Genomic DNA, 13,171 nt, shown 5'->3' with positions numbered 1-13,171 from the left:
GCGCCACAAGGGAGTCTGAAAAAGGGTAAGTTCACTAAAAGAAAAGCAGAAAGATGTTGAATTAAGAGTGATGTGCTGAGCTTGAGGAGGGAAGCGATGGTGTGGCAGTGAGACATGGACAAGAGAAGAGTCTATGATGGAAAAGCCTACTTTCCTGAGCAAATTAAAAACTTGTTCAAAACCTCCTGACTTACCTGTAATGACACCACTAGCCAATCCAGGAATGCCCTGGATTGAAGTGACATTATTGTGAATAAAGTATTCGTCACAGGTGGCATTGAAAAACTGACTTGAGTTACAGAAGAAGCCCCATAACTTTGACGGTACTGTCATGTTGTTAATTTCCTTGGTCTTAGAGCAAATATCAATGTGTCTTGATGAAAGGGTGCGGTTACCCAGCATACAGACCCTAGTGAAAACAAACACAGAGAAAGAGGAAGTAAGGGTAAAAAAAATAAAATAAAATAAAACAAAAGAAGGTAGGTTAGAAATAGGTAATGAAAAAAAAAAAAAACCCTCATCTCTAAGAGGATGTGAAAGGACCTAATATTTATTGACTTGCTTTGTAGATGAAGATTCATTTACACTTTTTGCAATTTAATCCTGACAGCCATCTCACAAAATATGCATTAGTATTTCTATGTTGTGGATGGAGAAACTGAAGTTTAGGGCAATTAAACAGTCTGCCTGAGTCATACCGGTACCAGTAGTGATAAGAGTTCAAACAGAAGAACTGTCTGAAGACACTATGCTCACTCATCTTCCAAATTTTCTAGGTTATTAACCAATTGTCAGGTCTAAAAGAATCCCAGAGTCCTTTTGTACTAAAAAAAAAAAAGAAAGAAAAACAAATTTAAAAAAACCCCTCCCTTCATTTTTTTTTTTTTTTTTGGCCTAGAAAAGCCTATGTTCATAACGACCCATTTGAAAATGTTACACTAAAGGTCAAACCTTCTGGCTACTGTTACAAGAAAGACAGCTTGGCTGGAATAAAAACACATCCCACTATGGCCTAAGAGAAAACTATTTTTGAACATAAGCCTAGACCCAGTGGGAGTGAGGGTATTTAAGGACATTACAAATAATAACTGCTGATTTTATTTTTTCCTTTTACCCAGGGCTATAAATATGAACAAAAGAATACTACTCCCACAGTTAGAGTAACTCTCAAGAGGAACAAAGCGACTTTTTAAATCTGCAAAAATGATAGCATACATACATAATGAACCATATACTCATTACTCAGCTTCAACAACTCAACATTTCCCAGGCTTGTTTCATGCATTCCTCTATAGAATTTGGTCTTCTTCTGGTCAATATGTTAAAGAAAATACCCATCATGACATTTTTCCCACCAAAAAGGAGAAGCATCAAAGGAGAACTTGAGGCAAATGGAATTTCTCAAGTTAAGATATCTAGAATATAGCTTTCAAAACTTCTAGCTAATTTGCAGTCCCTACATGAGCAGACTAAAAATTGAAGATGGAATCTATCACTGACATCATTTAGTACAGTAGAAGAAATACTGGACCAGGAGTTAGTAAATCAAAGGGTTCATGTTCTTTCTCTGCCATGAATTAACTTTGGGGCAAATCATTTAATCTCTAAAGATGTTTTTCATCTCAAAAAAACCCCCTATTTTTCTGTAATCAGGTTAAATCAACACAGGAGCAAGGAGTCCGATACCTAGATAATCCAGATGACTTTTCAAAGACAATCTCTGTAACAAGATTACAAGCACAATTCAGCGCTAACCAATCTCTATGCCACTAGTCAAATAGAGAAGAGGTGACTGGAGAGTTACCTAGCTGTACAAATCCATTACAATACTTCAAAAAATACACTTTAATGTACCTGCACTACTTATGCACTATGTATATCGTATCATATAATCTTTATATAGGGATACATATGCAAACAATGTGACATTTATTTCTCTTTATTTTATGACTAGAAAGTCTGCTATGGTATTCACAGCAGGCTAAAAAGTTTAATTCACTGCAAATATTAAGGTAGGAGTTTAGGTTTCTTTGATTGTTTTGATATTGATAACAGCAGTCCAACATTTAAATACTTTACAAAGCTTGCTGGTAATAACTATACTATCATAAAGCTCTTCGTGTATAGTTGTCCAAATATACACAATCATTATAAGGAGGTTTTGAGAAAAACCTAGTATCTATATCATATCTATACCCAAATGATTTTCAGAGTTGCCAGTTCTATGCTTAGGACATCAGGAAGAGGATCAACATGAGAAGTTTGCTGGGAGGCTTCCTGCCTAGACACTAACTGAGCTCACCCAAGAGCAAAATCTCCAGGAGACTGAAATTGTACTTGAAGTGATCCCATCACTAAATATTGTCAATGACTACCCAGTAAACAATGGCTGGCCAGAGAGACAGACACGTACGGGAAGTGTGGAGGGGCAAAAGAAGACTTGATAGCTCCAGCATAGATGGCCAAGATGGACACAATGACACAGGCCAGGAAAAGTGAGGCAAATTTGTTCACATAGCGTACACCAATGAACACCACCAACACCATGAGGACCAAGAAGGCTGTGCCATAGACACGCATGTTATTGAGCATGGCTGCTGATTCCTTGAGTGCATCATCACTACGAAAGATGGCCGCTCGGGGAACAATGTATACCTGTTAAGCAAAAGAAGTAGAAAATGAGGTCATTTCAAAGTCATCAAGTAAAAGGGCTGTTGTAGTTTTGTTTTCACACAGGAAAGCAAAGCTAAGACAGAAAATGACTGGAGACTTAACCTAATTCCTACGGAAACTGGGTATCATTTATCTTTTTCTTTTTTAAAGATTTTATTTATTTATTTGACAGACAAGAGATCACAAGTAGGCAGAGAGAGAGGGAGAAGCAGGCTCCCCACTGAGCAGAGAGCCCGATTTGGGGCTCAATCCCAGGAACCTGGGACCATGACTTGAGCCAAAGGCAGAGACTTAACCCACTGAGCCACCCAGGTGTCCCTCATTTATCTTTTTTTTTTAAGTCTACATGCTATTCTGAACACCTACATTTCCAAATGGAAACAGCAAAAAAAGCTCTAGTAATCTATTCAAAGGGTTATATAAAATAATTATGATTATCTTGAGTCCTACCTCACTATTCCTACTTACCTATGATTATTTTAAATAGTAAAAAAAGAATTCCAGTGAATAAAGAAATGAAAAACATTTTATTTAATAGGGATGAAGATATTAAAAAAGATGAAAACTTTTACTTTTTCCCTATTAGTGCAAATCTTGCCTCATGACTTTAACTTGATGGATGAAATGGCAGGGTGTTGGTTAATGGGAGGAAGGGAAGCAGTAGGCAGGCAAAGGATACTCTCAACCTTTCTGACTTATGTTCACAAGAGGAAGTCAGTAACAGGTCAACAGTCAATCACTTGATTGATTCTGTAAGTGGATCTCTCAGATGTTTTGCTACCAAACAACAAAATAAATCCAAATCTCTATCTTTTCTATACTGCAGACCACAATTAAGTCATTACTCACCAGAAAAATTTCAATGGCACCAAGGATATACATGGCAGCTGCAAATGTGGTACCAAGATAAAAGCAGAGGCCAACAGCCCCACCAAACTCTGGGCCCAGTGCCCGGGAAATCATAAAGTATGAGCCCCCAGCTAAAAGACAAAACAGAATGTAAGCAGGATAAAGAAAGTATATCAGTAGGAAGAATGCAAACAGGTCCTAAATAGGAAGGATAAGTGTTTCAAGTTGGTTTTTTTTTTTTAAAACTCTGTAATAAAAAGCAGATTTGCTAATGGGAAGTTAAAAATAAAACCTTTATGGTAAAATATGCTGCACATCTAATGCTCCACATGAAGTAGCACCATTTGTCAGTATTGCTTAGGTAAGCATCAGAGATTATTTACAACAGTCAGGAGACAGCCCAATAAAATATAATCTAACTAAGAAAAGCTAGGAAGGCTACACGAATTAAGGACTCTAGCTTAGAACAGAGATTTTTCCTTTTTCTTTTCATTCAAGTATAGTTGACATAAATGGTCTATTAGTTTCAAGTGTACAACACAGTGATCTGATGATTCTGTACGTTACGCACACCACACAATGTTATTACGACTGAATGTATTCCCCATGCTATCCTTTTCATCCCTGTGACTTATTTTATGACTGGAAGTTTGTACCTCTTATTTCCTCTCACATATTTTGCCCGTTCTTCCATTCCCCTCCTCTTTGACAACCACCAGTTTGTTATTCATGAGTCTGGCTTTCGTTCATTTATTTTTTTGGATTACACATATAAGTAAAATCATATGGTATTTGTCTTTCTCCGTCTTATTTCACTTGCATAAAGTGAAATAAGGTCCACCTGTGTTGGGCAAGATTTTGTTCTTTTTTATGTTTGAATAATATTCTGGTGAGAGAGAGAGAGGGAGACTGTCTCCACATCTTCATCTACTGATGGGCACTTAGGTTGCTTCCATATCTAGGTTATTATAAATAACGCAACAAAAACAAGAGGGGTGCATCTATCTTTTTGAATTACTATTTTTTTTTCTTCAGATAAATACCCAGCAGTGAAATTACTGGACTGTATGGATTTCTATCTTTAATTTTTTGAGGAACCTCCATGCTCTTTCCCGAAGTGGCTGCACCATTTTATATTCCCCTTTACAACATAAAAGATTTTTAAAGAATGTATTCTGAAGTCAAAGTGTGAATGTCTATGACCAAGAGACTAAATAGTATTCTAGTCCTCGGAAGTTTGCACCCCTGACTTTATAGCATAAACATACAGTTTTTATAGCATAAACATACAGTCATTGACAATCCCTGAAATCCAATCTTAGCCTACTGACCTGGCACCACTCCATTAGTGGCAATGGCACTCATGGAGATAGCAGTCAACATTGTCTGTAAAGGAAGTGAAAGGAGATTTTTAAAAAATTAACACGTAATGTATTATTTGTTTCAGGGGTACAGGTCTGTGATTCATCAGTCTTACACAATTCAGTGTTCACCATAGCACATACTCTCCCCAATGTCCATGGCCTAGTCACACCATCCCTCTTACCCCCTACCCTCCAACAACCCTCAATTTGTTTCCTGAGATTAAGAGTCTCTTATGGTTTAAGGAGTCCCTCTCTGGTTTCGTCTTGTTTCATTTTTCCTTCCCTTCCCCTATGGTCCACTATCTTGTTTCTTAAATTTCTAGTATCAGTGAGATGTATAATACTTGTCTTTCTCTGATTTATTTATTTCGCTTAGCATAATACCCTCTAATTCCATCCACGTCATGGCAAATGTCAAGATTTTGGGTTTTTTGATGGCTGCATGATATTCCATTGTATATATATATACCACATCTTCTTTATCCATTAATCTGTCAATGGACACTTGGGCTCTTTCCATAGTTAGGCTATTGTGAACATTGCTGCTATACACCTTGGATGCACATACCCCTTTGGATCACTACATTTGTATCTTTAGGGTAAATACCCAGCAGTGTGATTGCTGGGTCCTAGGGCGAAAGAAGATTGTTACTGTATTCCTCTACTATTTTCCTGCCTGTGGGCCTCAGAGCACTTTTTGAAAAATTAACTCTTACCTTTATGAAGGGAGTTGGCTGTTATTCCTAATAGTATGGAAATGAGATGATGTGATTCAATTCATTGCCCTTGTCACATTACTATTATCTTGAATATTTTCCTAAAATGCTTCTGTATCGTAAGCAATAGGTTAGGTGCGAACAGGAGCCACTGATCTCACCCTGGTTTCCTAGTTAACTTGGAAAACAGATCAGAAACTAAGGACTAGCTATAATTACAAGAACAATATTTAGTAAAGAGGGGAGCCACTGAAGACTTCTGAACTAATAAAAACTGTATTTTGATAACATTACCTGGTAGGAACAGAGTATAAAATGGACTGCAGATAGGAAGCAGATGAAGGCATAGTGACTTGTTACTAGGCTATTATAGTTCAGTGAAAATTAAGGACTTTAGTGCTAGTAACAGGAATATAAAGGAAGAGTTGTATATAAGAGATTCCAGAGGGAGACTTGATTGACCTAGGTAGCTGAATAGATGTGAGAGGTAATCAAGGAGCCAAACATGGCCCTGAAGTTTTAAGACTAAGAAAGAGTACAAAAAAAAAAAAAGATGGTACTATTAATTTTGAGTTATTAATGATACAAACTATATCTTCTCATCCCGCTTTATATAGCACCCAGCTGAGCATAATGCATGAGGATATAATAATGATGGTAATTAAAGAGGCCAACAGTTGAATAAAAATAATTTTTTAATAATAACCAACTTATAAAATGGATAGATGTGGCTGGGATATGTGGATAAGAGGAGTTTAAATTCAAGATCAGAATGTTCTCAGTACAGTGGGCAAGAAGACCTGGAAACCACATCTGAATTTCTGAGGAAGGGGCAACAGATGAGACTTCAAACAAAAGAAATACTCCTTACCTCAAACAACAATCAGTGTTGTTCCTTAATACTATACTGGAGTAGTACATCATTTTCTAACTTTGGTGCTATCAAACGCAAATGGTTTGTATTCTGAATTCTTTGAATCAAGGACTATTATCTTCTACCTCCTCTACAAGTCTTCCTTTGTAATTTCTAGTACATCATACTATGCATACAAGCAGCAAAGAGTAGACACTAAATAAATGAAAATCCTTCAGACTTTAATATCAAAATAATCTCTCCTGTTGAGATCATGAGTCTTTCCCTACTAGTCTTTGTGTTATTCTCAAAGAGGTCAAGTGCATATAATCTTGAGCTCCTGCAAGATCACTCTAAGTGTGATCTCTAGGATCCAGGTGATCACTAAGAGCCAACTGGGGACTTACACAGCAGCAGCAGATAAGGACAATTGCAAAGGCCTGAAGAACTCCAGCTGTGCCCACGACCCATGTAAGGCGTAGAAACAAGATCACTCCAAAAATATTTTGTAGGCACGGGAGGTAGACACCCATGAAAGTACCCATTTGAGGGGTCTGAAAAGAAAGATGTTGACAAAAGAAAAATTATATAGTCATCTAGAAAAGATGCTTTATCCTCTTGTTTGTATATACAAACTTATTCCCTACTATATTACTTACAAAAGAGATAATTAGTATAATCAATATCTTAAAAGAGGCACATATAAAATCTTCATCTTACAAATGATCACCAACTTTTTAATATTCCTAGAGCTATACATTTTTACTTTACACAGGTCCCTATATGCTTTTACATGGGCATTTGACCACAAACTTTTAAGTGTACCCCTCCAAATTTAAAATGTTCTGTTCTTTGAAACTATTGGTTTCTCTTTCCTTTTTTTTAAAAAAGATTTTATTTTTAAGTAATCTCTACAGCCAACGTGGGGCTCAAACTCACAACACTAAGATCAAGAGTTGCATACTCCACTGACTGAGTCAGCCAGGTGCCTCTAGCTTTCCTTTTCCATTTAAAAATTGAATAATGATTTGATGGACTTCTTTCAGATTTTGGCAAAAGTCCTTCATGGTAGCTGGTAAATGCAGTTGGTAAAATGAAGATCTGAGAGTCATTTTATCCCTGAACAACCAGAAAGCTAACTTGTAATATTGTTCCATATTTTCCTTTTGAGAAATCCTGAAACTTATTATTATTATTAAAAATAATTATTTATTATTATTATTATTATTATTATTTATTATTGAAAAACCCAGGGGGCTCACTGCCTCACATTATTAGGCCTCTGCACAAACATCACCCTGTCAGAAAGGGCTTTCCCTGGCCAACCTCTCTACAACAGTAACAACTTCTGCCCTGGCTCTCTTTGCTGGCCAGTTTCAGTATCTTTACCTTGCCTTTAAAAAAAAAATCAGTTAATTCCTCAAGTTAACACAAGATGTTACATTAGTTCCAGGTGTACTACAAAGTGATTTGACAAGTCTTTGCATATGTTATGCTTTGCTCATCACAAGTGTAGCTACCATCTGTCCTTGCCTTTATTTTTTTCAGACCATCGTCAACACATAATACAAAGTTTGATAACTATCTCCTTGTACTAGAATTTAGATTGCATGAGAATAAGACATTATATGATCCGCTTCTCTATGACCACCCCACTGCTCAGAACAGTGCCTGTCATGTATCAAGTATTCAATAGTTTTTGAGCATGGAGTGATGACCTGGATATTTCTTCCTTTCTTGTATGTGGACTCTTTTTATTTATCCTTGTTTTTGTAGGTCTCACCTTGGTGGGCTTCTTTTTCCCTTCAGTGATGTTCTCTGCCTCTTCATGTTCCTTTGCTCCTTGTGTCAGATTAGTATAATTGGCCATACGGTTGAGAAGAGAAGATACCTTTGGTCTGGTATCCATTTCTTCCTATAAAGCCAGAACATGGAAGAAATGAGTAATAAAGAACACTGGAAATAAGCATCAAAGTGGACTTCTACCAAAAAGTTGCAAATTAAATGAGAAAATATTTCACAGGTAAATATTTTAAGAAAATTTATAAATAAGGCTTTATTCTCCTCCCACATTAAAATATCACTTAATCAGGACTACACAAATCCTTTTTTTTTTTTTTTTAAGATTTTATTTATTTATTTGACAGACAGAGATCACAAGTAGGCAGAGAGGCAGGCAGAGAGAGAGGAGGAAGCAGGCTCCTTGCCAAGCAGAGAGCCCGATGCAGGGCTCGATCCCAGGACTCTGAGATCATGACCTGAGCCGAAGGCAGAGGCTTTAACCAACCGAGCCACCCAGGCGCCCCAGGACTATACAAATCTTTACAAAATTCTTCTTTTTTTTTTTTTTTAAGATTTTATTTATTTATTTGACAGAGAGAGATCAGAAGTAGGCAGAGAGAGAGAGAGAGAGAGAGAGACAGGAGAAAGCAGGCTCCCTGCTGAGCAGAGAGCCTGATGCGGGACTCCAAATCTTTACAAAATTCTTAAGTGAAAAGCTTTATCACTCTTTCTAATGACTTAACTTTACAGTAAAAACAAAATCACATTGGCCCCTACAGATAGCTGTAACCTTGAAAAAAACATTGATGATACTACTTTTAACTACAGTGCCCCTTTCTTTAGGCTATTAACATTTTTTTTTTAAGTAGGCTCGACACCCAGCTTGGAGTCCAATGTGGGGCTTGAAATCATGACCCTGAGATCAAGACCTGAGCTGAGGGCAAGAGTTGGGATGCTTAACCAACTGAGCCACCCTGGCACCCCTTGGCTACTAACATTCTAATAACATTTATGACTATTAATTATTGCACCAAGCACAGACCGCTCAATAAAAAATTTTTGTGCCTGAACTAAATGGTCACCTCAGATCTTTTCTTGAACAAAGCTGAAAGAGGATATCATTTAAAAAACAGGTACCCCAAGAGAACTGGAAGTCCTATCATTGTCCAAAGCTAGACACAAAGGCAGTGCTAGACTAAAGCAGGCTCCTCTCAACAACCCAAATGCAGAGCCCATCAGAGTCCCTATGGTCTTAAGGAAGACATATAGGCCCTCTTAATCGAGCAACCTATTTCCTACATTGATTTTTGATCAGTAGTTCTAAGGTAAATGATGGGCTTCCCAAACACAGAGTTGAAAAACACTCTACTTTATACTTCATAAATAATTCCAATGCAAGTATTTAAATCCTAGCTGAATTAGACACAAGGTTCTCCATATGCCTGTGATGTCAAAATCCTACCTCAACTCACAGAAATCTGATTTAATGGTTACTTATTAGTTAGTGATAATTAGATTATACAGAGTAAGTCAACTATAATGACAAGTTATAGTAAGTATTATATTTTAACAATTAGTTCTTAAAAGTATTGTTTTAAAACTAAATGGGACAGAAAACCGTTATCTTGAAATCTCTGTTCCTGAAATTTCTGCCGTAGTTTTCTCTCAAATATTACCTCAAAGAGGGCCAAATTTTTATCAAAATATTCATCTCCTTCTTCATAGTTGGAATTATTGAGATAAGCATTTCGAGCTTTCTTATGGCCATCATCTGGAAAAAAAAAAAGAAATTAAGTTAGTTTTGCATTGGTATTAAAGAAGTATCAGCACCAAATAACATCATATTGCCTCTGTAATGAAAGAATCCATTTTCATGTTCAAATTTTAGGGAGAACTCAATTAGCCAGGCTTAGAGAATGAGGCCCCCTCTAAAACAGGAGCAAAATTAAATCTCTAAGAGGCAAACAATAGGAAGGCTTAACAGCATGAAGACCTCTGGAAACACTATTCTTTCAGGATTCTAGTCTATATAGGGCCCTACTCCCAAAGCCACTCAAATCTAGAATAAATTTTTTTAAAAAGTTGCTTCTTGAGTTCTTACTCAGTGTATTACTATACACTTTATACACTGCTGCTATTGATAATGATAGAAAAGCCCCTCTACCTCCCGGGCTGTCCAGCGTTTTATAAGCTGACATTAGGTTAAAAAAAAAAGACATTAGGTCACATAACCAAGCATTGTTTTTGTACAAACTCTTGGCACACTTTTTTGGTTGTTGTTTTATGTTAAAAGAGGTGCCCCAGGGCGCCTGGGTGGCTCAGTTGTTAAGCATCTGCCTTCAGATTCCTGGGATCAGCCCCACATCAGGCTCCCTGCTCAGCAGGAAGCCTGCTTCTCCCTCTCCCGCTCCCCCTGCTTGGTTTCCTGTCTGTCTCTCTGTCAAATAAATAAATAAATAAATAAAATCTCTGGGTGGGGGGAGGTACCCCAGAAGAATCTTGTACCAGCTACAAAGAAAAAAAAGAGAGACTGGGTTTTTGTTGTGTAAGAGTTATATATAATTATAATTGCCTTATAGAAGGAAAGAGAAAATAAAAAATTATGTAAATGTCATTAAGAACTAACACTTTAAGTATTCAGGAAATAAACCCAAATATAAAAGTTAAAGAAATTAAAGTCTTATAACCTTAAATACAAGTTTGGGAAATAGCCAACAAGCTATCAAAATAACTGGATCATGTCATCTGTTTTGTTTCTTAAGTTCCACACATGAGTGAAGTCATATGGTACTTGTCTTTCTCTGACTTATTTCATTTAGTACAATGCAATCTAGCTCTAGCCATATCAGAGCAAATGGCAAAGTTTCCTTTTTTATGGTTGAGTAATATTCCATTTTGTATCATCAGTGGGTAGGCATCTGGGCTCTTTCCATGATTTGACCATTGTGGACAACTGCTGCTGTCAACATTGGGGTGCATGTGCCCTTTTGGTTCAGTATTTTTGCATCCTTTGGGTATATACCTAGTAGTGCAACTGCTGGGTCGTAGGATAGCTCTATTTTTAACTTTTGAGGAACCTCCATACTGTTTTCCCGAGTGGCTGCACCAGTCTGGATTCCCACTAACTGTGTAAGGAGGTTCCCCTTTCTCTAAAACCTCACTAACACCTGTTGTTTCCTATGTTGTTAAATTTAGCCATTCTGACAGGCATAATATCTCATTGTAGTTTTTTAATTTTTCATTTGTTTATTGATTCACTTAAAAAATATTTACTGAGTACCAGAGACAGAGCAAACAGGATGCTTAAGCCGGTTTTCAAGGACCAGACCAGTCCCTTTAACTTCACTTCTACAGAAATTTCTGGCTTAACTCTATACATAGATTGTTTTTTTAAACAGCTTTATTAAAATATAATTTAGACATCATATAATTCATTGATTTAAAGTATACAATATTAGAATTTGGGGTATATTACATCATTAATTTTTTAATTTCTGGTAAAATTTTTAAAAACTTGCAATTTTAACCATTTTTAAATGTGCAAATCAGAGGCATTACAGTCACAATGCTGTATAACCATCACCACTAGAAGCCGATTTTTTTTTTTTTTAAGTAGGCTTCACACCCAGCATAGTCCAACTTGGAGCATGAACTCATGACTATGAGATCAAGAGCTGAGCTAAGACAGAGAATTGGAATCTCAACCAATTGAGCCATCAGGACAACCCCATAACCCTACATAAACTGATTTTAAAAATATTTCTTTTAAACTGATGGAAAAGTCTTATTCTTCTTAATTCTACCACTGGACACAATGCTCCTATGTGTTTTAAGCATCCCAATGTGTTCTTCATCCTAACTTTTACTGGAACTCATATCAGTCTTAACACTTGCTATCCCTAAATAAATTCCTCAGTTTCTTCAACACTCATTAACTACAACTTTTAGAACAGAGATGCACCCCAAAGAGCTATGCTTTATCTTCTAAGCTTAACTTTGCTGACTCATTATAGTTTTGGTTTATATTTCCCTGAAGATGAGTGATGATGATCTTTTCACGTGTCTTTTAGCCATGTGTATGTCTCTTAACTATAGAGAACAAACTGACGGTTGTCAGGGGAAGGGGTTTAGGGGGATGGGTGTAAATGGTGATGGGGATTAGAGCACACTATCATGATGAGCACTAAGTAATGTAAAGAATTGCTGAATCACTATATTCTATACTTGAAACTAATATAATACTGTATGTTAACTGGAATTTAAACAAAAAATTTTAATGCATATGGAATAATGTATCTAGGAAAAAAATCAACAATTTTTAACCCCTAATGAAAAAAATGGATGTAGGTAATCATCACTAATAGTTGCTAAAACCATTAGATGAAAAGCTGAGACATAATTTTATAATGGATGGATCAGGGTGATCAGGAACTCAAAGATCTCAAAATCGCTAAAAGTGGATAACAATCTAGTACAATGAAAAGTACACTGCACAACCTGTGATGTATTCCTACCAAAAGAATAGAAGTTGAATCTAACCAAGCCTCTAAATCTAACTACCAGTTCACAAAAAACAGGGGAGAAACATGTTAAGCATTACCATAAAGATGGTGCAATCATCAAATTCACAATGTGAGAAATTCTATATGACAAAAAATAATCTGACTTATTCAACAAATAAATGGCATAAACTAAAAAAAGGTAATGATGCATCAACCAAGTGCAAGGTGTGAAATCTGTTAGAATCCTGACTCAAATCAAATGTAGAAAGACAATTCTGAAGAGAGAAATTTAAATATAAACTTAAAAAAAAAGGTAAATAAAATCATGTGATGGAGTTTTCTTAAAGACGTCCCAGAAAAAATTACATAGGGCTTGAAAACAGATTCTCAACACTGTTAAAACTGAGTGATGGCTTCATGGAGATTCATTAT

The 13,171-nt window shown here is 36.4% G+C and overlaps 1 protein-coding gene across 5 annotated transcripts in view; it reads right to left on the bottom strand.

Moving 5' to 3' along the window:
- The window catches only part of SLC12A6 (solute carrier family 12 member 6), an 88,377-nt gene that overhangs the window by 19,357 nt on the left and 55,849 nt on the right, over window positions 1-13,171 (bottom strand). For all 5 annotated transcript variants that reach the window (XR_006602891.1, XM_004751016.3, XM_004751017.3 and 2 more), the window contains 7 exons: window positions 9,914-10,008; window positions 8,239-8,370; window positions 6,863-7,009; window positions 4,854-4,908; window positions 3,523-3,653; window positions 2,414-2,655; window positions 195-409 (listed from right to left, as the gene is read on the bottom strand). Coding sequence is in view for 4 of the 5 variants with exons in the window: in XM_004751016.3 (XP_004751073.1) it covers window positions 195-409; window positions 2,414-2,655; window positions 3,523-3,653; window positions 4,854-4,908; window positions 6,863-7,009; window positions 8,239-8,370; window positions 9,914-10,008 (1,017 nt within the window). In the remaining variant the exon portion in view is untranslated. The remainder of the gene's footprint in view (window positions 1-194; window positions 410-2,413; window positions 2,656-3,522; window positions 3,654-4,853; window positions 4,909-6,862; window positions 7,010-8,238; window positions 8,371-9,913; window positions 10,009-13,171) is intronic.

The sequence above is a fragment of the Mustela putorius genome, unplaced genomic scaffold (assembly GCF_011764305.1).
Source record: "Mustela putorius furo isolate JIRA1106 unplaced genomic scaffold, ASM1176430v1.1 tig00003898_pilon_pilon_pilon, whole genome shotgun sequence".
Classification (NCBI taxonomy): domain Eukaryota; kingdom Metazoa; phylum Chordata; class Mammalia; order Carnivora; family Mustelidae; genus Mustela; species Mustela putorius.
Note: the sequence above shows the minus strand (reverse complement) of the source record. Positions and strands in the feature narration are given on the sequence as shown.